This window comes from Lutjanus erythropterus, chromosome 6, assembly GCF_056507025.1.
Source record: "Lutjanus erythropterus isolate fLutEry1 chromosome 6, fLutEry1.hap2, whole genome shotgun sequence".
NCBI classification, from domain to species: Eukaryota; Metazoa; Chordata; class Actinopteri; order Lutjaniformes; family Lutjanidae; genus Lutjanus; species Lutjanus erythropterus.
Genome location: NC_139322.1, coordinates 9,000,874 through 9,023,972, shown reverse-complemented (window position 1 = coordinate 9,023,972; position 23,099 = coordinate 9,000,874). Strand labels below are relative to the sequence as shown.

At 41.4% G+C, this 23,099-nt stretch overlaps 1 protein-coding gene across 3 annotated transcripts in view; it reads left to right on the top strand.

Moving 5' to 3' along the window:
* hspg2 (heparan sulfate proteoglycan 2) overlaps window positions 1-23,099 on the top strand; it is a 142,141-nt gene that overhangs the window by 22,266 nt on the left and 96,776 nt on the right. For all 3 annotated transcript variants that reach the window (XM_084720435.1, XM_084720436.1, XM_084720434.1), the window contains exons 2-3: window positions 20,710-20,839; window positions 21,923-21,982. In XM_084720435.1, coding sequence (XP_084576561.1) covers window positions 20,710-20,839; window positions 21,923-21,982 — 190 coding nt within the window. The remainder of the gene's footprint in view (window positions 1-20,709; window positions 20,840-21,922; window positions 21,983-23,099) is intronic.

Sequence of the window (23,099 nt, the reverse complement as noted above, 5' to 3'; positions counted from 1 at the left end):
CTTGGATTGGGGGAAATAAATGACTTCCTTCACCAAACATAGAAGACAACCTACAGGAAAGTCCCTTGTTAGGCTGAAGCTTAAGGGTCACTTCTTTCTGCTAGCCTGTGGGCGGATTTGCTTTGAAACATTCATGTCTATTTTTGGTCATTAAACATCACACACTGTCAAAACAAAATTGCTAAATCACTTTATTCTGGAAGACGATAAAGCGCAGTATAAACAGAAAACTGTGTTCTAACTGAATCATAGCCTCACAGGCTCTGAGGTGCATGTTGTTACCCAGTTTGAGTGGATCCTGAGTCGTGTGCTGCACAGATGTGGGTGTGCCAGTATGCTGAGCAACAGTTGGCTGTGCCTTGCGACCACTCAGAGCGTTTTCTGAAACATGGCTTTCTTCAGTGTTTATTGGTTCTTGTCCAGGCCTAACCTCAAGTGGGGAGGTGAGGGGGGGGGAGGGGGGCTGCCAACCACAGCAGCAGACGGCCTACTGTACTGAACCTCTCTGACGATAGATCTGGAAAATGCACGTATAGAGTTTTACATCGGGGAGAGCCCTGCACAAAAGCATCTTTTATAAATGCTGGCCACATTGAATTCAAGCTACTATGCACAACCATTAAACACAGTGCTGTTAAGAAGCTCTGGGGAATGTGCTAGCTAGTCTTTTAAAGATTGTTCATGGCAAGTTATTAAAGTTTTGTTTTAAGTGTAAATGTTGATGCAGTTTCAGTGGAAAGGCTTTAGTAAACATGACTTTTCTGAAATGGCACAGAGGTCTGGAGACGTCTCCTCACTGACCTGTGTTCTGTGCTGCACCCTCACTGGCTGCAGGGCCTCTGGAGGAGGGTGTAATAACACCTGCAGCTAGCAGCTCCTGAGGTATTTTTATCTCCCTCTGGAATTCCACCTCTGTTCTCCTCGTAGATCTCCTGTCTAAATGCATGACAACTCAGCCTGTGGTGGTCCTTGACATAAGAAAGAAAATATTTTATTTATGTTAGGAATTCTTCATGTTCAGAGACATTAATTTGAAGAGATTCTCTATTTTAACCACTATAAGCTTCATGTAGCAAAATAACCGCATTCTCTCTCTGTATTTCATTATGTTGCACTGTCTAATTGATAGGGATAATTTGGATTATTGAAAGTAGGGTTGTATGTGGCACTGATCAATAACTAGTGTATTATCTATAGTAGATGCTGATCGGATGCTAAACTTCCAGCACAGAAGTTAAGCATAAGATTGGTGGTTTTAGCCAATTATAATAGATCAAGCTATAAAAAAGTATTATCAGTTTAAGCATACACTATATTTAAATTATTTTCACCACTTTACTTTGCTGTCTGACAGTCTTTTCTGACGGGAAACCTCCGTTATATAGGACATATATCGATTTCTCCAAACCAACCAAATTTGATAGGTAAAATCAATAATTTTACCTCATATAACACAGGAATTGTTGGTCCACCACTGCCTCAATCGGTTAGTTTGTTTGTGTTATTGTGTGACTTTGGTGAATCCAAACTACCTTTTAAAAACACCCAAAACTTGCACAATGAGATAAGCTAACTAACAGATTGAGGCAGTGGCAGATCAGTTTTGTGGTCTGTTCTAAAATTAAAAATCTAAAATTACTGATTTCACCTTTGGTGTTTGGTTGGTTTGGAGAGAACGGCATTTGGCTCATGTAAGAGGGGGTTCCCATAAGAAAAAGCTGTCTGTTGCAAAATAAAGTAGTGAAAATATTCTAAATTTAGCGCACGCTTAAACTGATACTTATTTTTTTTAGGCTGACCCTGTCCACAGAAGTATATTGCTTTGCTTCTGTCTGACTATCGATAAGTATCTCGTACAAGTCCATATTAAATAATGTATTTATTGCCCCCCTGTAATGTTGTTCCGCAGCCTATACGCACCCCAAAATCAGCCAACCTAGGGAAACACTGACTGATTTCTACAAGTCACCTGCGTCACTACATTTCCATCATTCTCGCTGACATCTTGCTACATTAAATCATCGTTGGACCCACTGCCGCCTTTGAGAACTGTTAGTTGTGTTAACAAGCATACCTACCACTTTCCATGATCAAAACGAGAGGAGCATTTTGTATCGGGATGATGTAAGCTGTCAGCAGCTGTTGAACTGCAGAGGCAAACACTGCCTCTGGGTCTGAATTTTCAGCCTTCACCAGTTCTCCCAGAAGACAGGGGCTCCTTCCAACCTTGTTCAGAACCAAATCTGAAAAAACAAGCATGGATGACTTGGAAAATATGCTGGCATTTGGAGCTGAAATGCCAAATAAATGGCTTTGTGTTTCTGGTGAAGTGTAATATTTCTGCCAAAACATATTGTATAAGTGATGTGGCAACAGCTGAGGGCGTTCATAATAGAGTTATTTGTACTGACCCATAACTGTGACTAATTTAAATTAAGGTTCAGCCATAGTTCTTTCCCATGTCTGTTGTGAATAAATTATTATTTTCTGCAAGAGAAAGAAGAGCCAGCGTACAAGGGGTAACGCCGCCGGCCTTTGCAGCTAATAGTGTTTATACTTTTCTTTTTGTGTTGTCCATTTTAAAGGTTGTGGCCTTTTTTTCTAGTTGCACATTGTCTATTGTAGTTGTCAGTTAATATGGACATTAAGGATGTAACAATACATTGCAATATTGCAATAAAAAAGTGTCCAAATACTGTACCGGACTGTGATAATATCTGTCATGAGATTACATGCTTAATTGACTGTTGCATTGCTTTTGTTTTGTAATTGCACATACATAGTTCAAATATTAATTGTCATAGAAGATTTATGCCATTTTTTACCAATGTTAAGTTTTGTAGAATCGTGATAAATACCATATCGTGGGAATTTTAGCGTGATGTTACTGTACCTTGGACTTTTGGTATTGTTATATCCCTGACGGACATTTAGCAGATAGAGTAAATTTACTCAGCACTTTGATCTGACAGGTCAGGTTCACTACCTGAATTAGTGACTTCATGCGTAATCGGAGAGCAGGAGCACCCCCTAAAGCATGAATCAGATAAAAAATTCTACTCCAGCAGCAGTGAATGCTGTTGTTTATGCCTGAAGACAAAAGGGAGTCCATCATCTGTTTCTAACCGTAGTATCAGATGACCCTTCAGTGCAAAGTACCCATTGAAAATGCCTCTGCATGGTGTAAATATGTTTCATCTTTCTTTTTAGGCGTTGACTGTGGGCACCTAGCCCATGACACTCACATGGGTATTTTTTTTATCTGGTAATTTGAGTTTGATGCTAAAGATTACAGAACCCTTTTTATGCTTGCCTGTGTGGGCTGTGATGAAAGCCGACCTTTTCCTAGTTGCCCATGGATATTTTGTGCTGTTCTGCGAGAGAGGCCAGGCCAGATCTGATTTCTCCCACTCTGTTCTCTCATCTACTCCCACTTTTTGCGTTCCCATGGTGCACAGGTTAGCAGAAACAGCTGTCAGGTAATTTCCAATGGGGAGAATGGAGGGGGGGGGGTGCTCTTGAAAGACAAGGATAACCTCTCAATTCCTTCCCTCCCTTTTTGCTTTGATGATTTTGTCAACATCAGACTACAGTGTCTTGTTTGCTTTGCAGCGCAGAACATCTGCAGAGGAGCATGACCATCTTTTCTGCCGCAACCCTATTATGTTTATATTAATAGCATAAACAGATGAGAGAGAATATTTTTGTTCTCACTTCCCATCACTGCTTCTTTTTATTCTTGGCAAAGCGAACAGTATTATTGAAAAAAGTTGTGGGAAAAAAGGCAAAAGACTTTGATGTGCAGATGGCGTCCAACAAAGAGACCTCTTCAGTCCACAGCAGGTTTTGTTGTGATGTTATAAGCTCAAAGTGCATCTTGGGTTACCAAACAAAGACCGCTCAAAAACTCCTGGTTTGAGATGCTCAACATGTTGGGACTGCTTTGCGTTCCAAAAGCTTCACCATGGTACCCTGCCAAATCCCAGTTAATTATGAGATCGCCATCCCAAATAGCATGACCTTGGGAACTGGTGAAAAGTGGCTTCACCAACATGAAATTATTCCCTCTGGCCAGAACGCCTGCAGAGTATTTTCTCCCTGACCAAAAAGTCTGGATGCTATTCTTTTCTCACAAACTCAACTCATGAGCTATTTATGATTATAAAGATGCAAATTCTTTCATTTCTGCAGTGGAAAACTTTACATACTCTATATTGCCACTCCATAGATCCAATTAGTTCCAGAAATGGTTGCATAAGCTGCGTACTTAGAAAGATTTTGTCTACTTATCCTACTTTTCCCACACAGCGTAACCATGAACTAATCGAGTATGATACACGGGGGGGAAGTGAGTTGACAGACTGAGCTGGTTCTGGCCTGTGATTATGTGGGACAATGTGAGTGTGGCCAAGTCAACAGGTGGTGTCAGATTAGTTGGTCCTGAGGCGAGAATGTGCGAGAGAGGAAGAGAGGAGGGTAAATCTAACACTGCCGCTGCTGCCATCAGTGCAGGGAAACCAGAGCGTAATCACAGAGCCATCAAACAGCTGCTGCTACTTCCTCTCTGACGCTGAACTGCCCGCAAACCTTTAAATCAACTCAGCAGAATCTGTCGTTATGTTTTAAAAAAAGATGGGGAAAACTGCATTTCACATACACGTAACTTTTAGCAACACAAGCAGCGTAGCTCTAGGAATGGTATTGTCAGTTCATCCTCCGTTTTGGTGCAAACTAAAATATCTCAATAACTGTTGGATGGATTTCCATGAGATTTTATACACATTTATGATCCCCAGAGAATGAAGCCTGACTTTGGTGGTCCCCATGAGACTGACATTTTTGGTTAAGTGAACTTTCTCGACAGTTATTGGATGGATTACCATGAAATTTGGAACAGATGGTGTCCAGATGGTGAATCTCAATGACTTTGGTGATCCCATGACCTTACATGAAGTGCCACTAGCAGGTCAAAATCTACACTAGATGGATTGACCACAATGTCAGTTGGTTCCACTTAAACCCAGACTGATATATGGCTGGATTAAAAATAAGTTCGTGCAAACATTCATCGTACCCAGAGGATGAAGCCTAATGACTCTGGGGAACCCTGACCTTTTCTCTGGTGCTGCCATGAGGTTGATATTCTGATTTTTAGTGTCTCAACATATCCTAGATGGATGTCCCCCTCAGGATGAATTCTAATAACTTTGGTTATCCTTTAACTTTTCATTTAGCGCCAACATCACATCAAAGTTTCAGTTTGTCGAGCAGTTCGACCAGACACCAGCATAAACTGCAAGCCAGGCCCGAACGCTGAAGCTGGATACATGAAATAAACCCAAGCGAGGACATTAGTGGTAGAGTACCATTCTTTGGTACATAAACTCTGCCTGGATAGTGAAAGTGATAGGTCACCAGGTTGAATTTCTATAAAAGTTGACTCTGTTTCGACTTTTTGCCTCAGGGCTGCTGCTTTTCTCGGCATCCCGCAATGCCACAGAATGTGCAGGACATTTTGGGAAAACTTTGTGTTGTATCATCTCATTTGAATTAAATACATTTATGACTATATTTTAGTATTTGGTAGCATTACAATTGAGCATGAAGTACATGTGGGTTTTTCTTCAGTGCTGCTATACTGTAACTACCGTATGTATAACAAAAAGTGAAAAGGTAACTGGCTCCTTTAGTCCTCAGAGACCCACAGTTCTTTTGCATTAATTTACTGCAGCTGAAGCTCAAGTCGATCTTTGTTCTGAGGTGTTCCTGTAGTGCAGAGTCAGCTTAATGCCTGATCCCTCTGAGATCTCCAGTGTGAAGAAAAGCAGACATCTTAAGTGACACAGCAGAGCTTTCAAAGGGTCTCTTTCTGTTATAAATAAACGGGCCGGGGCCGGCCAACCCGGAGCTGCTCTTCCCCTCCGAGCTGCCACAAGTCTCCACACCTCGCATGTCAGCTGTCGTCTGGGGGAACTGGAGCTGGGCCCTCGGTTCCCTCCTCCCGGCAGGTCACTCTCACAGAAATGTTACCGGAAGCACACACGCTATTTATAGAGCCTACAAATGACTCCCACAGTGTTTATGTTTGATGTGACATGCAGCTCAGGTGAGACAGGTTTTGGTTGTAATTTTCCAGTTCAGGTGTCATCTTTTTTTTGTCTTTTCTGCAAGTTTAACATTTCAGCTCTGCCTTGTTTTTTCCTTTTTCAGTATAAACATTCATTGGGATATTTTTCTCACAATATAAGCAACAGTAGTTTTAAGACTGAACCGCCAATCCAGTAAATTGGCCTTTCCCACAAACCACAGCACCCTATTAAAACAGAATAGGTTCATTCCTGGCTGAAACAGCCAGCTGATAACTTCGTGTCTCTTAACAAGGTGTGTTTCCAGTGTTTGTGTTCACGTGTGCAGCCATCCATGTATGTGTGTGCATATCTTAATACCTGCATGTGTAAATGAAGGGGGTGGGTTTCAGGGCTTTTGTTCATGGATGGTGATGGGTGGCGGCTGTGATTCTAGGTGGTCTGTTGATGCAGGGTCCTGCTGGGGCCCCTGCTGGGGTGATAATTGAAAAGACGGGGCTTCTGAGGGTGTCAACTGGACCTTCACGCCTAGGGACGTTTGGGTGGAATGTGTTCACGCTCCATTATCCCACCCACAGTGAAAATGTAATACAGTATAGCTTTTAAAAACACTTTGAGCCACCTGTAAAGTAGCCGGAGGAATCCCAGCCTTGAAGAATCCATGCCCAGCTGGAAGAAAAAACATATTGTTGGTAACATTTCAGTGAGGTGAACTTTCAATCTTCTAAAACTACAAAAGAAACTAAACTGAGGAGATTCATGAGGCTACTGCTCCTTACACAAATTCCTGTGAGTCATGTGATTCTGCTATCATCGAGGCTGAAAAAAGCTCATCACAGATAGCATTTCAGTTGATGTTAGCCACAGTGTCGTGTTTCACAGCCCCGCTTACGATCTCTGCTGTCTGTCTGGTCGTGGTGTCGCCAGGCTGTGACCTTTGGCCTGAAATACAAATATCGTGACTCACCCCCAGTTAGCAAACTGTGCTATTTGGAGCTGATTCAGACAAGGTCAGAGATGACACAAAGAAAGTTCAGATAGTTCCTCAAAAAGTCTTTAAACGGCTTGCGTGCATCGGGAAAATCAGTGACAGTCTCAGGAACATGCTTAATTGTTGCAAATACTCAATGGAAATGCAATTGTACAGCATACACCAGTCCCTCCAGCACTGCACAGGCTTTTTCAGGGATTGTCACAACCTAAAATTCCTGATTTCATTGCAGCTTTTCAAAAAAGTAGTGATGATGCATGCAGTGTTTTTAGTTTTTTTTTAGCAATGAACTTTGGGAAATAAACAATAAAACATTTAGTCTGTTCTTTGAGATGTACATGTATGGCATTTCGTTTGCGTGGGCGTGTTGCGTTTGCGTGGGCGTGTTGCGTGTTATGATTGGTGGAGCTCTCTGGAAGCTACTGTGATTGGTCAAATTTGAGGAAAAGTTGCAGTGATTGGACAGGGGATTTGTTGAATTTGTGTTAATTGTTGCAGTTGCAACATCCTGGAGGGACTGAAATACCCAACATCTACGCATGCAAAAGTAAAAGCTAAGACTTGTTTTAATCAGGTGTGGTATTAACTCACATCGCAGCCTGCCAGTTTTGCAAACATGTACAATTGTATACTGTATATATGTATATATGGCAGGCATTCACTAGTCCACCCTCCTGTTGCATTGATCCCAGTGACTGATTGCTGCTGCAGCAGAGCGAGAAAGAAAAAGTGCAGACAAATTGCATTTCTTTTTCTTTCTTTTTTTTTTTTTCTTTTTTAACATTTAATTGTGGCTCTGCAGACATCCTCTCTCTTGGCCCGTGGAGCTGCACCACATACACAAGTCCGCACAGGCTGGGTGCTTATTTTGACATGCCTCCCTAAACAGCGAGTGTTGGTATAAAGGGAGAGGAGTGTGTGAGGTTGTGTGTAGCTGGAGGCGTTGCTTTCTTTCCACAGAGATTTTTTTAATCTCTTTCTACCTCACATGTGGAGAGAGGAGGCAGACATAAAAACACAACAAAGTATCTTACAGGTTTTTGTTGATATTGTTTAATCACATCAAGGTGAGGTGGGTATGATTTAACTGCTAATATACTGACTGAAGTGATTTACTTCTCTCATAGTTTCAACTATTAACAATAGGCCTTTTAGCAAAGCGACTCTGTTTGACCTGAATGGAACAGAACATTAATTAATATCACTGCTAACACCTGTGTTTACTCTACTACTTCATATCTAAATGGCTGCTGTGAAAAAGCTCTATTGAATGGGAACTTAGACTACACATCAAGGTCTGTTTACACATCTTGAGCACTACTGCATCTGTAAAAAAAAAAAAGTTGCATTAAGCCTTTTGTGACTCCAGAGAACGCTGCACAAGATCAGACTAATATACTAATTGTCAAAAGCTGTTTTCTCATATGAACTTTGGACAATGTCTGGAGAATAAGATCTGGAGAATAAGATCTGGAGAATTAGGTCTGGGCATTGTCTGGAGTGTCAGATGTGTTCTCGCCTACTGGAAATACCTGCTGTTCACAACACATAGAAGATAGTGGATGAAGCTACAGACTCAATCATAATGTTGACTGTTTTGTCATTTGCTCAATACATTTTTGTTGCCCCTTTTGTGTAAATGACCCTTCGTCATGTCCAATCGCTCGCTGTCAATTCTCTGGACAATTTGGACATTTGCATTCTTACGGTTCCTCCAATATCGAATGGACACGTACGTGAACAGCTATGGACCCCTTAGATGTCAATTAATTGTGGTTATACTACTTTCCGGAGTCCACTTGTAGCCCACAGTAGACCAGTGTCTGTAGTGGCTGCATGAATAAGTCTAGTTGTGGTGGTCTTGGTTCTGCTGAATGAGTTTTGATCTGCCCATCATGAGCCTGACGGTGTTATTCTTTAGGAGTGCAACACTAAATCAGTGGGGAACTCTTTTAATATCTCACTCAAAGTAATTTAATGGGCTCTTTAGAACATACACCACAGAGAATAAAAGATAGTGCCCCTCTGTGGCTGTGCAGTTTCCTATTAAATATATTTAATGACATATTCCTCAGTCCATTGCACCCTGCTGCATCACCTTGCAACACCAGAATATTTCTGAAAAGGCTTTATGCGTGTCAAGACAGTGCAGGTTCCAGCGCCTATTTCCAGTGGGAGACCAATCTTATTGTAAAATGCATGGCATGACCGTTGTGTGGGAGAGGGAATGAATGACCTGGGGGAAGATGGGGAGGCCGGCACTCCAAGCATGTGCTCAGAAATGCAGACTTATCCTTCACTTTTTACTCCCTGGCCCCTTCCCCTCCTCTCTGCGAGTCCCTTCTTTCTGAGAAAATCCGACATGTTTGTTGCCCCCGCGGTATTAGTCATGGAACACTTTGAGAAGACAATCCGTGCACGTTGTCACAAGAGTGTTTGTCTGCTGAATGAAGAGCCTCCTTCCACTTCCTCCCTGTCCAATCACTTTGGATTAAACCCCATGGAAATGTCAAAGAGCTGCAGAGAGCAGAAGGGCCTCAGTCATCGGGCCCTTTATGCCGCAGGGGCCCAGGCAGAGGTTTTAGTGTCAGAAGTGGCAGTTTGTCAGTTCACCCACCACTACAAGCAAGAGTTAAAAACAGGAAACTCTGTCTCTCTCACACATACATCCACAAAGCTGCTCTCTTGTCCCAGTTTTGTTGTCAAAGCTGTCGAGTTGTCTGTGCGTCCTGTACCTGCAAGTGTTTGGAAAAGACACATTTCTCCTGGGCTTATCCTTTTTACTCCTTATCTTTCATCACCCGTTCACAAACCCTCCCGTACAAGAAGATAACCTTATGTGTGTTAGAGGTGTAAATCATGTTGTGGTATCATTTAGACATGACATAGTGCAAGGGGGAATCTTTGTTTTTCTTTACTTGCACAATGTAGTGTGACATACGCGATTTATGAGCTGCACGTCTTGTTTACTTCTGTCAGCGCTGTAGCAACGTTACCTTCGCCTACAAAAGCAAGGTTCAACGTTGATATTTTGAGGGGGGGGGGGTAGTCAAGTGGATCAGAAATCTACTTGCCAAGACTCAATTTTGACTTGCCCCTGTACAAATTGTTGTATTTATTAGAAGTTATGATATAATGACAAGACTAAAGTTAATTGTTATGTTTAATCTAGGACTGCAACGTCCGTCCAAAGTGATGTCTTTAAATGTCTAATTTTGTCAGTCTGAAAAACAAAGATATTCACTTTAATAAACTGAGAAAAGTGGTACATCTCTACATTTGCATACAGTTTTGCATGAAAAATTACTTAAACCAATAATGTTGTTACTGTTACTGTTAAGCTTAAATGAAGATGACAGTGCTAGCTAGCTAGCTTACATTGCTAACGGCTATCGAAGACACTGTGGTGATTGTCGAAATGTTCGAAAACATGATGTAGAAAACAAATGGTAAATTTTATTAAGAATATGTACCAAACTAACTGAAAAGGGAAATAACAAGGGGTGTCTGGGTAGCTCAGTTGATGGAGTGCACACCCTATGTATGGAGGCTGTGAGTCCTCTGCGGGGGCTGTGGGTTCGAATCCCACCCGCGGCCCCTTGCCGTGTGTCATTCCCCCACTCTGTCTCTCCATTTCCTGTCATATCTTCAGCTGTCCTATCCATTAAAGGTATTAAACGGCCCCCCAAAAATTAAAAAAAAAAGTGAAATAACTGTTTCCAAAGCGTTGACAGAGAGTATTCTCTCAGAAATGAAGGATGCCTTCTTACGCCTTTATCCTGAGCTCTGGGCATCCAAATCTCTGTTTGTACATGTTCACACATCATTTATTTTTACATTATCAAGGTGTTGTAATGGATTTACTGCAGCCCTGCTAACACTCCTGCACCTACTCCACAGATAGCAGCAGGTCAAGTGAAAGGGAGTGCAGGGGCTCTGCAGCACAGTCCTTGTTGGTGCCTGGTAGTGCTCGGCGTGCTCTTTCTTTTCAGCCTTCTCTACCTAAAGAGAAGAGTATGTGTCAAGCTTTCATCCACTTAATGCTCTCTGCAGTTTACATTCCATTCCTGTTTAGTACATGCTGCTACTTCAAGTCTAAGCAGATATTGTTAAGAGGGAGAGAGTAAAAAGAGAGGGTAGGCTGGTTAGGGAGGGACGGAGGGTCAAGGGGGTTGGGAATTCATCTTGTGAGGGTTTTTCTGTGCATGCCCTGCGTGCTTCGAAGGTCACAACTTGGTGTTTGAATCGATTTGATTGGAATGAGCAATATAGCATGCTGCTGCCTTCTCCAGCTTTCATCTTTCTATGTTTGTTATCACACGCTCTGGTGGGGACAAAAGCAGATAAGTCGTGTGATCTCAGGAGATGCTTTAAATGCGAAACGTCTGCAGCTGCCGTCAGAAACAGCATTATATATTTTCACGATAGACCTTCGCTCTTGTGACACTCTTGTCTACTACGAGCTTGGTCCAGCTTCTTATTTTCCTGTAACACACTGGCCACGCCGGTATGATGTTTCTCACAGATCGTCCTGCAGCTGCATCAGTGGGTTTATTAGCAGAGTGGGCGAATCGAGTCCCCCGAAGAATTCTTCTCACACCACCGCTGACAGGCTTTGGCTGTCACAGAGATGTAACCAGGATGGGAATGCTGGAGTGTGGGTGTATGATAATGTCTGTCTGTTGGTGCATGTGTGCATGAGAGCGTGTGGGTGTGTGTTTGCATGTGCTACCACATGTTAGTGTGTGTGTGTTTGTGGACACTTTTGTTTTTGTATTTGCACATTTGAAGGACCATTCCAGTGGTTTTGGGTGTTTTGACCAATCGCCTGCAAATCATGTGGGTTTTACACTGCTGCTATTATTACAAGTGCTTGTTTTTGCCACTTTGACAGCTTCAGATTGTTCTTCTAATTGTCTGACAACGTTATGGAAAGGATCCATATAGAGATAGAGCTTTTTGATAAAGAGGAAGATACATTTTGTTTAACCAGAAATTAAAACTTAAATGCTCTTGCCAAAGCCACCAGACTCCATTTACAGAAAAAGTAATTTTATAATTGTGAAACATTCTTCATTGAAACTCGACAGAAACAAAATTAAACTCACTAAAAATGTCTTGTCTCATCTTTACACTTTCATGTGATGAATTAAGAGTTTATTTCAACCAAACCAGAGTTTGTGATTGTTGGAGCGGTGGAAAGACGAGCCAAGATGTTTTTGGTGAGTTTTGTTTTGTTTCTGTCAAGTTGGAATGAATATGACCATGATGATAAAATTACTCTTCCTTTAAATGGAGTCTGACGGGTTTAGCTGGAGCAAGAAAACAGCTGCTTTTGGTTAAACAAAAAGGATTCTACTACTTAAAAGGATCTATCTCTGTAGCCATCCTTTTCCATAAGGAGTTCTTAGACACTTAAAATAACAATCTGAGCCTGTCAGCGGTAAAACAAGCACTTTTATTGGATGCATTTCCTGCCAAGGATAACGTTACGGCCATCGCAGCCCATTGTGTTGCAGCCAGGGTCTCGTTCCATACTGGACCAATTTCAAAAATTGGACTTAGTTTGACAGCGCAAAGTTGCCCAGAGGGATTGCATTGCAGCTGAGTTACGCTTTGGCCTTCTGCAGCTCTCTCCCCCAATTCTAGACCAATTTCAAAAATTGTTGTCTCCATTAGTCGTTTAGACACAAAAACAAGGGAAAATAGGGTCCAGCTGAAAATAAAAATGGCCCTTTAAGTTCACCTGGTTTCATCAAATTGCAGTTATGTGCTTTACTCACAATCATTGGTCGATCCATCACAGTAAAAACACTTGTATATTTTGCCATTCATATATTAATGTAGATGCCAGAAATACCCATTTGCAAAGGCCAATTTTAAAAAGTATTCTTGTAGGTGGCTCACAGGAAATCCCAGAATTTGAGAGTCTGCGGTTTTGAGGTTCTCTCACATCTGAGAAAAGTTGGCTGTGGAAATGCAAGAAACTCCCAAAGTCACATTATCAGAATCCTTTATATCCCTCACAAAGCCCATGCTTTGCTTATTACTCGTCTTCTGGGTTTGACATTGCATGTGAATGCTGTTCAGTAGCTAAATCTGAAATGTCTGATGTAAGGGCTCAAAGTATAAATCGTGTGATATTCTGTACTTTGGTTATTACCAACCAATCCCATGAAAAGACCAACACAACAATGAATAGGTCCTACTTGTAAGTGTTGCATGATGCAGCTTATTTCTCAGTGTCATGGAGCTACTTTGTTGTCAGATAACAATTAAAACACACAAATTAGTCCCACAGTTATTTTGGATTTTTAAAAAGAAGGGCTGCCTTTAGTTTGCTCAGTTGGTAGAGCGTGCGTCCCTTTTACTGAAGTTAAGAGTCCTCTGCAGCGGTTCAGTTCCAGCCTGCAGCCCTTTTCTGCATGTCCACCCCCCACTGTCTCTCCCTTTTCCTGTCAGTCTTCAGCTATGCTATCCATCGAAAAGGTAAATGTGCCTTTTCAGAACAGGCCGATTGCTTTGCTCTCTTTAACGATAGTGTTTTATGTACAGCATTGCAGCATGGTATCTGCAAAAGACGAATTTCATCAGTTCCTGCATTAATTTCTAATAAAGTTTTGAATCGTGAATCTGCTTGTGTTGTTGGGGATCATGCCCGTTTGGGATACTTGCTCTTTGAATTTCCTCAACAGTACACCTCCCGAGTGTGAAGTTGATCAGATGAACAGATGCTGAGAAAATTAAGAACACAAACACAAACACATACAGGCAGAGCTTCCTTCCTTTATAGTTAGATTAAACTGTATGTTTGTAGTAGGAAAAATGGGCTTGGGGCCAATTGACACACACAGGATGGTGTAATCAATATTTTTTTTTTTTTTTTTTGATACAACCTAGCTCACAGGATTTATTGTCACATATCACATATATCAACATGGCCAGGCTTAGCTTTTAAATTAAATTCACCACCAAGGACCAGTTCATCAAACTGATTAATCATGCAGTGATTTTAAAGCTACTACAAGGAGTTTTTAACAGGTTATGAAACAGTCTGAATTCACTACTGATGCCTCTATAAGACCTACATAAGTAAGCAAGACCATCAGCTATTTCTGTATAGTTATTTTTAACATCTGCCACTGGGTCGTATTCACCGTGAAGTCAGATGAAACCAGCCTGTGTTTACATTTTCTCTGGCAAAGTTACAGTGAGCAGTGCATTAGCCGGTTAAATGAAGCAGGAGGAGATTTTTATTTAGATCATTTTATTTTTGGCGTCATATTTTGCGGTTATTACGGTGGAAACAATACTGCTCTGATCCACAGGGGCCTCCAAAATAAACAAAATAGAAAAAATAGGTCCCTTGTAATAGCTTTAATATCATACAGGAATAAATGTAAACCAATCTGAAAGACCAGGCGTTTCTCTAGCAGAATAATTGAAGCTCCGTAGTGCATCTTATTGTGTATTCACACTTTGAGCAATTTTGTAGAGCAGTGGTTTTCAGACTCGGGTTGGAGAAAGATATGATTCACTCTTGTCACATCTTCTGAAAGCTGGAACAACAGGAGAAGAAATAGGGTCGGCCGTTTTGAGTGATTGTAGTTTCTAGTGACACTAGTACATCGTAGATTGAAAAAATCCTAAAACAAAATCCTCCCAAATTGGGGTCCACGGTCTAATGTGCGTCTATCAGAGAGGTCCTTGACATGAAAAAGTTTTGGAAAATGTGTGGTAGAGGATTTGCTCTTCTAACAAATTGCGAGTGATGCCAAACGTTGCATTTATGTAGCAACCCAAAGTGTCTATGAACTGATTTAAAAGATCAGTTTGTATTGTTGTTGTGCTCAAATGCCCATATTTGTTTTGCATGTTATCTCAACATACTGTAGGTGACAAGCAAGCAGCAGTCAGCGAACATTAAAATGCAGCAGGGGTTGTTAATATGGAAAAGGAAAAGCCACATCAGTTACCAAACCATTATCTCAGTGTCGTTGCTATGCTACTAAAAATCACATGATAAAACATTTAGCTCAGTTTTTCCCACCACCAGATAACAGAAGAATGGATAATGGACGCAGCGGTTCTTAGGGCAGTTATGAGACATTCGTTCTTGTGTTCTTGAGAGTAGTTTTAATAAAAGCTGTGGCGAATCAGGAGGCTTTGAATGGCTGTAATCAGTTTCTTATCCGTTTTGGGAAACAAAGAAGCATGAAAATCTGATCCCGCTGTTAATGGCCAGTGACTGTGAAATGAAATAAGTGGGCTTGCGGTATAAATGTGCGCGTTGAGGAGCCAACATTTGTTTGGAAGCGGAGATGACAGCACGTCTCTCCAGCTGCGAGATTTATCGACAGCTGACGGTGGTATCTTGGCTCGGTTATTTCTGTCTGACCAATCTTTTTTTTCCAGAACGTGCTGCTTCTGTCCCGCCGCTTATTAATTGTTCGCGGACCAAAATGTTTCTCTTGGTCCCGTTGAACAACAGCTGGGCAAAGTTACGGCCCGTCCACAGACTTCTGTATCGTGCCGCCTGTCACTCATTATCCATTTAGTCTGTTGATCCCTCTTTCTAGAGCTACTACTACTTCATCTCGCAAGGCAAACACTGTGCATTGTGCAGCAGACTAATTCATAAGTAAACACTGGAATTCCTTTTGGCTGGAATGTGTGCGCTCGTCTCTGTCGCATACACACTCTTAGAAAAAAAGGGTTCCAAAGGGTTCCTCCTGAAGGACTGAGGTTATACCCAGGACCGTTTGCTTCTGAAGAATCCTTTTTTTTGAAGAAAAAGATTCAGGGTTCCATTGAGAACGCTCTTCATCCAAAGAACCCCTTTTGGAAGTAAGGGTTCTTTTTAACATAATATCAGAAGGGTTCTTGATAGAACCCCCTGAGTCGATTATTGATAAAAAAAAAAAAACAAAACTTGGAATATAAAAAGCTTATTGGTAGAACCACCTGAGTGAGTTCTAGATATTACCCTTGGAATTTAAAAGGGTTCTTGGTAGAACCGCCTCAGTGGGATCTAGATAAAAGGCTTGGATTATAAAAAGTCCTTGGTAGAACCCACTGAGTACATTCTAGAATATAAACAGGTTCTCAATAGAAACCCCTCGATGGGTTTTTGATAAAACCCTTGCACTATAAAAAGGTAAGAAAAAGTGTGTTTCAGGCAAAACCCTCGGAATTTAAAAGGGTTCTTGGTAGAAACCCCTAGGTGGGTTCTAAACCTATTCAATATAAAATGGTTCTCTGTAGAAACACCTGAGTGGGTTCTAGATAATATCCTTTGAATAGAAAAGGTTCTTGGTAGAACCCCCCAGGTGGGTTCTAGGTAAAACCTTGCAATATAAAGAGGTTCTCTGTAGAACCACCTGAGTGGGGTCTAGATAAAACCCTCGGAATATAGAAGGGTTCTTGGTAGAACCGCCTGAATGGATTCTTGTTAGCACACTTAGAAGGTGTGTGTGTCGAACCTTTACGCCATAGAAGGGTTCTCTGTAGAACCTCTGAAATCTTTCACAGATGGTTCCATGTAAAACCCTTTATGTCAGGGTTTAAGTTTCTACTCTGAACCAAGAAGGGTTCTCCTAGTGGGACAAGTCAAAGAACTATGGTTCTAGTTAGAACGTTTATTCCTAAGCGTGTTTATGTGTGTGTGCATGTACACCTTCTTTTTTTTCAAACATATATCTGGTTGCTACATGTCCCACTGGAAACTTCAACAAGTTGCTGGAGCGTGGAGACTTCCTGAGGTGGTGTCCTCTGGGTTGGGTGGAGTTCAAAGAATTACAGCGTCGGTCAGGACCCTTATCTCGAGGGAGTGATAATTCTAACACACCCGACATGTCTCAACTCCCTAGGCTGAGAGTAAAGGTCGCCGTAGCTTTTTGAACTGGAAGGCTGTAGCAGAGTGAGAAAGCAAACTCATATCTACTTCCCAACTCCACTTAAGTTGAGGCCACATAGACGTTCTCAAACAAGTGTAGCTTAGCATGTTAGCTTTAAGTTCAGGTGCAAACATGGACTCATCCATCAAAGGCTACTCTGTGAGTTAGTGGTGGTGTGCGGCCAGATGGCGTCCAGCGTGTCCAGATGATACCCCGTCCCAAGGGACTGGGAAGCAGGAGATGATCACACCAATGGTTGGCTGGTCGGCACCGCTGAAAAGAATTTGGTTAGTCAGCAGTTTCCTTTTGAAAATGGCCCGGGATTGTTGTTGTAAGGGTGTTCAGTCAGGGGAGAGAGGATTTGGGGGGATAGATCTAGTTATTTATTAGCTGGAACCATTTAAATGGGAAAACTACCATGACAGAGTTGGGTGGAAATACGAACTGGCGGGCCATGCCAGCTGGAAATGCCAGGGGAGGCATCCTGCCAGAGTCGTATCTAAACTTATAGCCGGAGTCTGGGCAGTCTGGATGCTGAGATGGTGAGAGCAGAGATAATAGACCTACACTGTGCTCCAGTCGGGCTGGCACACTGAACTTTATCAAGATGATCAGATATGAGAGTGGCTGGCTAAGCTTTGTGTCTCCTCATTGAGAGTGTGTATGTGTCTGTCAGGTGTACGAGAGAAGAGGCAGTGCTGTCTTTTTATTCATGCGACTTTGAGTGTTTTTTTTCAATGCCCGTGACAGTGATAGAAATCTGCACTCGTAGGATATTCTTACATCATTGCTCCACACTGAGGCTGGATATCTGTACTCTTTCTTAGTTCAAGGGAAATGTGGAAAACAGTGTACTGTGTGCAGAGTATCAATGTGCATAAAATCTTTTTTTTTTTAACCAGAGTTATGGAGCCATTCTCAACATTTTCTCTTGTGAAAAATAGAGACTTGTTTGTTTGTTAGTCATACTGTGGGATGGACTGATATGAAATTTTGTACAAACATTAATTGTCTCACAAAGATGAATCCCAGTGACTTTGGTGATTCCCTGACTTTACCTCTAGTGGCAACCTGATGTTCACAGTTGTGTTTTGTAGTGAAATATCTTACCATGTATGAGATGGATAGCCATGACATTAGGTAAAGGGCTTCATGCCCCCCACAGGGTGGATTTAAACATGTAAATGACAGTTTTCAGGCCATAAAACCCCATGAGCTTTGATGATTTTTATAAACTCGACTCAATAGTCTAACGAGCATAGCTGTCGAAGCACACGAATCTTGACCTTAGAATCAAAAATCAAAGTGCTCAGGGTTTCCATCAGAGAAGTTGTTAGGCCCGACAGCCAAGTGTCAAGGTGAGTCCACCATAAGCGAGCCTTGGCCGAAGTGGTCGCTAACTTCAGTGCTAACTCCCTTCACTTTGATCAGCAGGTGGCAAGCCAGACACTGGAACTTGGCTTGGTTCTTGCGGAGCTGGAGCCTTTATTCACTGAAAAATAGCCTCATCTGTTCTCACACTCCACTGCTACATTTACAGCTGTAACGTTACTGTTAACTTCATACTCTCCATCACACACACACACAGTCTCCTGATCACACACTCGCTAACACACACACCCTCGCTGAGTTATTCTTTACGAGTTTCCTACTTGTATAGAAGTATGAAAAAATATCTTAAAATGCATTTTTAAAAAATCCAGATGCTTGGGCCCAGTGGAGAGACAGTTTAGGCCTGGCGAGCTTTCAGGCAGCAATATACTGGCGGACTCTTGGTGCTAATTAGCAAATGTTATTTAAATGCAATTATATAATTATGTAATTATATAAATGTAATTAGCTAATATGCTAAACTAAGATGTTGAACTTGCTGTAGATATTTCATTTAACAAACAAAGTTAAATGAAAGAATAAGTAAAGAAGTGTACAAATCTGAACTCGTATCCAGTTTCTGCTTCTATAACCTGTCAGATTTTGATACTTGCTTCTGTGGATAGATTTTGGTTGGTAACAAAAAAAACTTCCAGGTGCCGTGTATGTGCTCAGAGTTTAAAGCTGAATGAAAATTTTACCTTCCTGTGGCTCAGGGCCAGGCACTGCATTTTCATTTTCACTCCCATGCTTCAGTTTGGCCTCCATCCCGTCTGTTGTTCCATTCATACAACGCGCTGAATGACATGATGATCACAGATTTTTGAAGCAACTTGTCCGCTGAGGTGCTGCGTTTATTTGAGGTGTTTTTACTGCCGCTGCTGCTGGTGACATAATGTTTCCGTGATAGACTCCTTCCTAATTCCAGAGCGAAGAGAGCTGGTCGTAAAGGACTAGTTGTGGTATGCTGGATATTTTTTTTACCCAGGGGGGACGGAGTTTAAAGCATACTCAAACAGATTTGTGTCATCCAGTCATTCTGAACTCAGCCTCCTCCTCTGGCTTTCAGAGTGTGCATGTGTGACTGTTTGCTTCTACTTAGTGAACATTCATATGTGGGTCATTGCAGTCAGCTGTGAATATCTGTTGCCAGCTTCCACCATCCAGATCAGAGAGACATCCAGATGTGGGAAGTAACCAAGTAAATACTTTTTTGCTGTTAAGTAGATTTTTCTTGTATCTGTACCTTACTTGAGTATTTACTTTTCTGACAACGTTTTACGTTTACTCCTCACATTTTAACACAAATATCTGTACTTTCCCGTCCTAACATTTTCAAAACAGGCTTATTGCGTTAGTTTTAATGCATTTAAGGAGAATAAGTGATTATTTTTATTTTGTGGCATTGTGTGCTGCCTTCTCAACATTCCCAACAAGACTGATGTCAACCTAAATGGATGGGACAGTAATACATCAAAAAGGCAATTCCTTATTGTATCCGTCTGTGCATATCACACATGACAGACGTAACGAGGCGAAAGTTTAGTAGAACACGTAAAATATGTAACAAGACAAAAAAAATGTAACAAGATGTAAGAAAATGAAAAAAGGAATAATGAGACAAAAAATGATGCAACGAGACAAAAAACACATAAAAGATGAAAAAGACATCACAAGACCAAATATGTAACAAGACCACAAACACGTAACAAGATCAAATATGACGTAAAAGACATAACAAGACAAAACATGTTGTAACAAGACGAAAAATGACATACAAGACATAACAAAACGAAAAAAATGTTACAGGACCAAACATGACGTAAAAGATGAAACAAGATGAAAAAGGCTTAACGAGACCAGAAATGTTGTAACAAGACAAAAAAGATGTAGCTATATGAAACAGACAGGGTGAGAGACTTGACTGATTTATATTTTGAGTACATTTCAGAGCCTGTACTTTTTCACTTTTAATTGAGTACAGAAGTTGAATCAGTACTTCTACTTTTACCAGCGTTATTTTTTACATGAGTATCTGTACTTCTACTTGAATAAAGACTACATGTACTTTTGCCACCTCTGAAGACATCCAACAGCAAATAGTTAAGATTTATTTGGACATCTGTGCTTTGAAGAAACTTGAAACCTGCATTCATTCTGGTGTCATGAACTTTTATTTGCATGCAAACTCTTGCAAAGGCCTCTAAGAGATAATAAATGGTAAAAGTAAACACATCACAATGCCTCGTTTCCTGTCTCAGCTTTTGTTTTCCCTCCACCCTTCCAGGGTCCATGTATAGCAGTGGGTGTGACCTTTCTCCACAGAGACTTCAACCCCTATAAATCTCTCTTGTGTTTGCTGCAGGTGACTCAGGCCTCCAAGGTGTGGGGAGAGGTGCCTCTGCCAGAAGACTTGGAGGCGGAGAAAGATGTCCAGGCGTCTCAGAGCTTACTAGACGACGACGAGGACTTCGCTGCCGATGAAGCTTCGGGAGGTGGGCTGGATAGAGGCTGGCTGACCACAAACCACAGCAACAGCTGCCCTTAATTCATGGGACATGTTTCTCATTATGCATTCCTTAGATTGCTAACTCGTCCCGAAACTGAACTTGAATGTGACTGTTGCTTAGAGATATGTAATAAAACACTTTTTTTGATGATTTCATTATACATATGAACATTAACTTGCAGTTTTCAAGAGGAATGCAGCGCTCCTCCGGATTTTATGTTCTGTTTGTTACATAAGTGATACTGAGGCTGAGTTACACCAGCAAAGCTCAGTTTAGTTTTTACTCTACACCTCGATTAGATTTAATTCTGTTGCACCAAAACTCAAATTTATATAGTATTAACTTGAACCTTACTCCTGAGGAGGTTTAAGTTATAAAAGGGCTGGAATTTTGAGTTAGATTGAACAAAATAATCAAGTTTCTTGTAGAACGTTAAGGGACAGACTCAGTTTGACTTTCATGATGTGTCACTTTTTCATTTGATCAGTTAAAACAGTCTGCAGGTTGTTGCCAGGCACTCTCTTGTTTTCTGACTGTTTTGTTGTCTGTCTCTTAATCTCTGATTTATTTTGCTCCATTAATTCGGCCAAAAAGTTTGTTCCAAAGGAGGGAGAATTAGAGCCTATCCTCCGGGCCATCATGAGTACATTAATTAGGCTAACGAACTTTATAGCTGGCTAGCAAACAATGTAAAGTTTTGTTCACTTTTTAACTAACTAGCAAACAATGGAACATTTTCCCTCCCTCTTTTACACTTACTAGGTCCCAACAGCACTCAAATGATTTATTCATTAATTTATTTTAATTTTGGTAAACAAGCATCTTCATATAGCTTAAACTCTTTACAACAATAAATAAACTTGGATTTTCTGACCAGAGATTAGTCTTTAATGGTGCAACAGAGCTCAGGTTAATTTTAAATCTGGATTTATTCATTCTAAACTCTGATTAGAACTGATCTTAGATTAAATTCATCTTCGTTGGTGCAGCCTAGTTAAAGTATGAGGCTTTTTCTGGCCTTGAACCTGCACTGACCGTATCCTAATACCTTGTTTTCTGTCTGCAAAGATCTGCCCAGTGGAGAGGATGATGGGAGCACACCATGGCCTCCAGTCTCTGAGAGCACAAGTAAGGGACCAGAAAATCTTGTGAATCTAACAATTCTCTGTGACAGATTTTGTTTATGTGCGGCAGATCGCTCAGCCCTCTAAAGCTCCCCCATCTGTGACTCTGACTTCAGTGGCTGCGTGTGTGTGTGTGTTGGTGCGCGCGTGTGTTTGTGCATGATGTCTGTCTGTGCCTGAATGATGATGCCTTCACATCCTGCTGCACCCTCTCCTCACTCCTCGCCAGCTTGCCGGAGTGTGGTCATAACACACGGTTTCAGCTTTGTCTTCGAGACATAAACATCTCGTCTCGTCTTTCATCTTTTTAACCGGTGACTGAGCTGACAGCACAATAAGATACATGAAAGCCTGATGAACAATAAAAGCTGCAGTAGAGCACCTCTGTTTTATGTTTCATTCACTAATGTGCTCCCTTTTTTGTAGACTTGAAAACTATTTTATATGCAGGCACCCCACTATATCACATCGGACAGTTGCAGGGGGAAAAATGTTTAAGTAACGTATTAAACTTTGCACGAAGGGTCTAACTCTTTAATCATGCCTGTGGTTTTGCTGCTGCTTGTTACACTTCTGTTCTTGGTCCATTTGTCTTGTTTTTGCCGTCCCTAGATGTTTTCTTTTTATTGCAGACAGCAAAACAACTAAGAGTTACTGTCAATTGACTTTTTCACTGAATATATCTGCTTACTACTTGGCTTCAGCCACAAAGGATGCCTTCAGGGTATCAATTGGTAATAGTCTATCTGGAGAGATCAATGCTTATGTTAAACTATAGCTGGGTTTATGCTTGGCACAAAAGGGTTAACAGTAGTCCTGCTGTACATACCTACAGCATACATGAGAGCAGGCATATGTCACATCCCTGTCCCCTGTCCCCTGTCCCCTGTCTAGAGGACATGTGCCACATGTGGCACCATGCCTAAAAGCTGCTGTGTCACATTGTGCATGTCAAACAAAGAAAGTTTATGATTTTCTTTGCGTCCCCAAAGAGTGAAAGGCAGTGAAAGAAGAGATCAGTGACTTCAGGCCGTCAGCGGAGATGATCAAAATGTTAAAATGTGGAGCTCAGCCAGTTAATAGTGTACATCTGTATCAAACACAGGTTAGTTAATGATGTT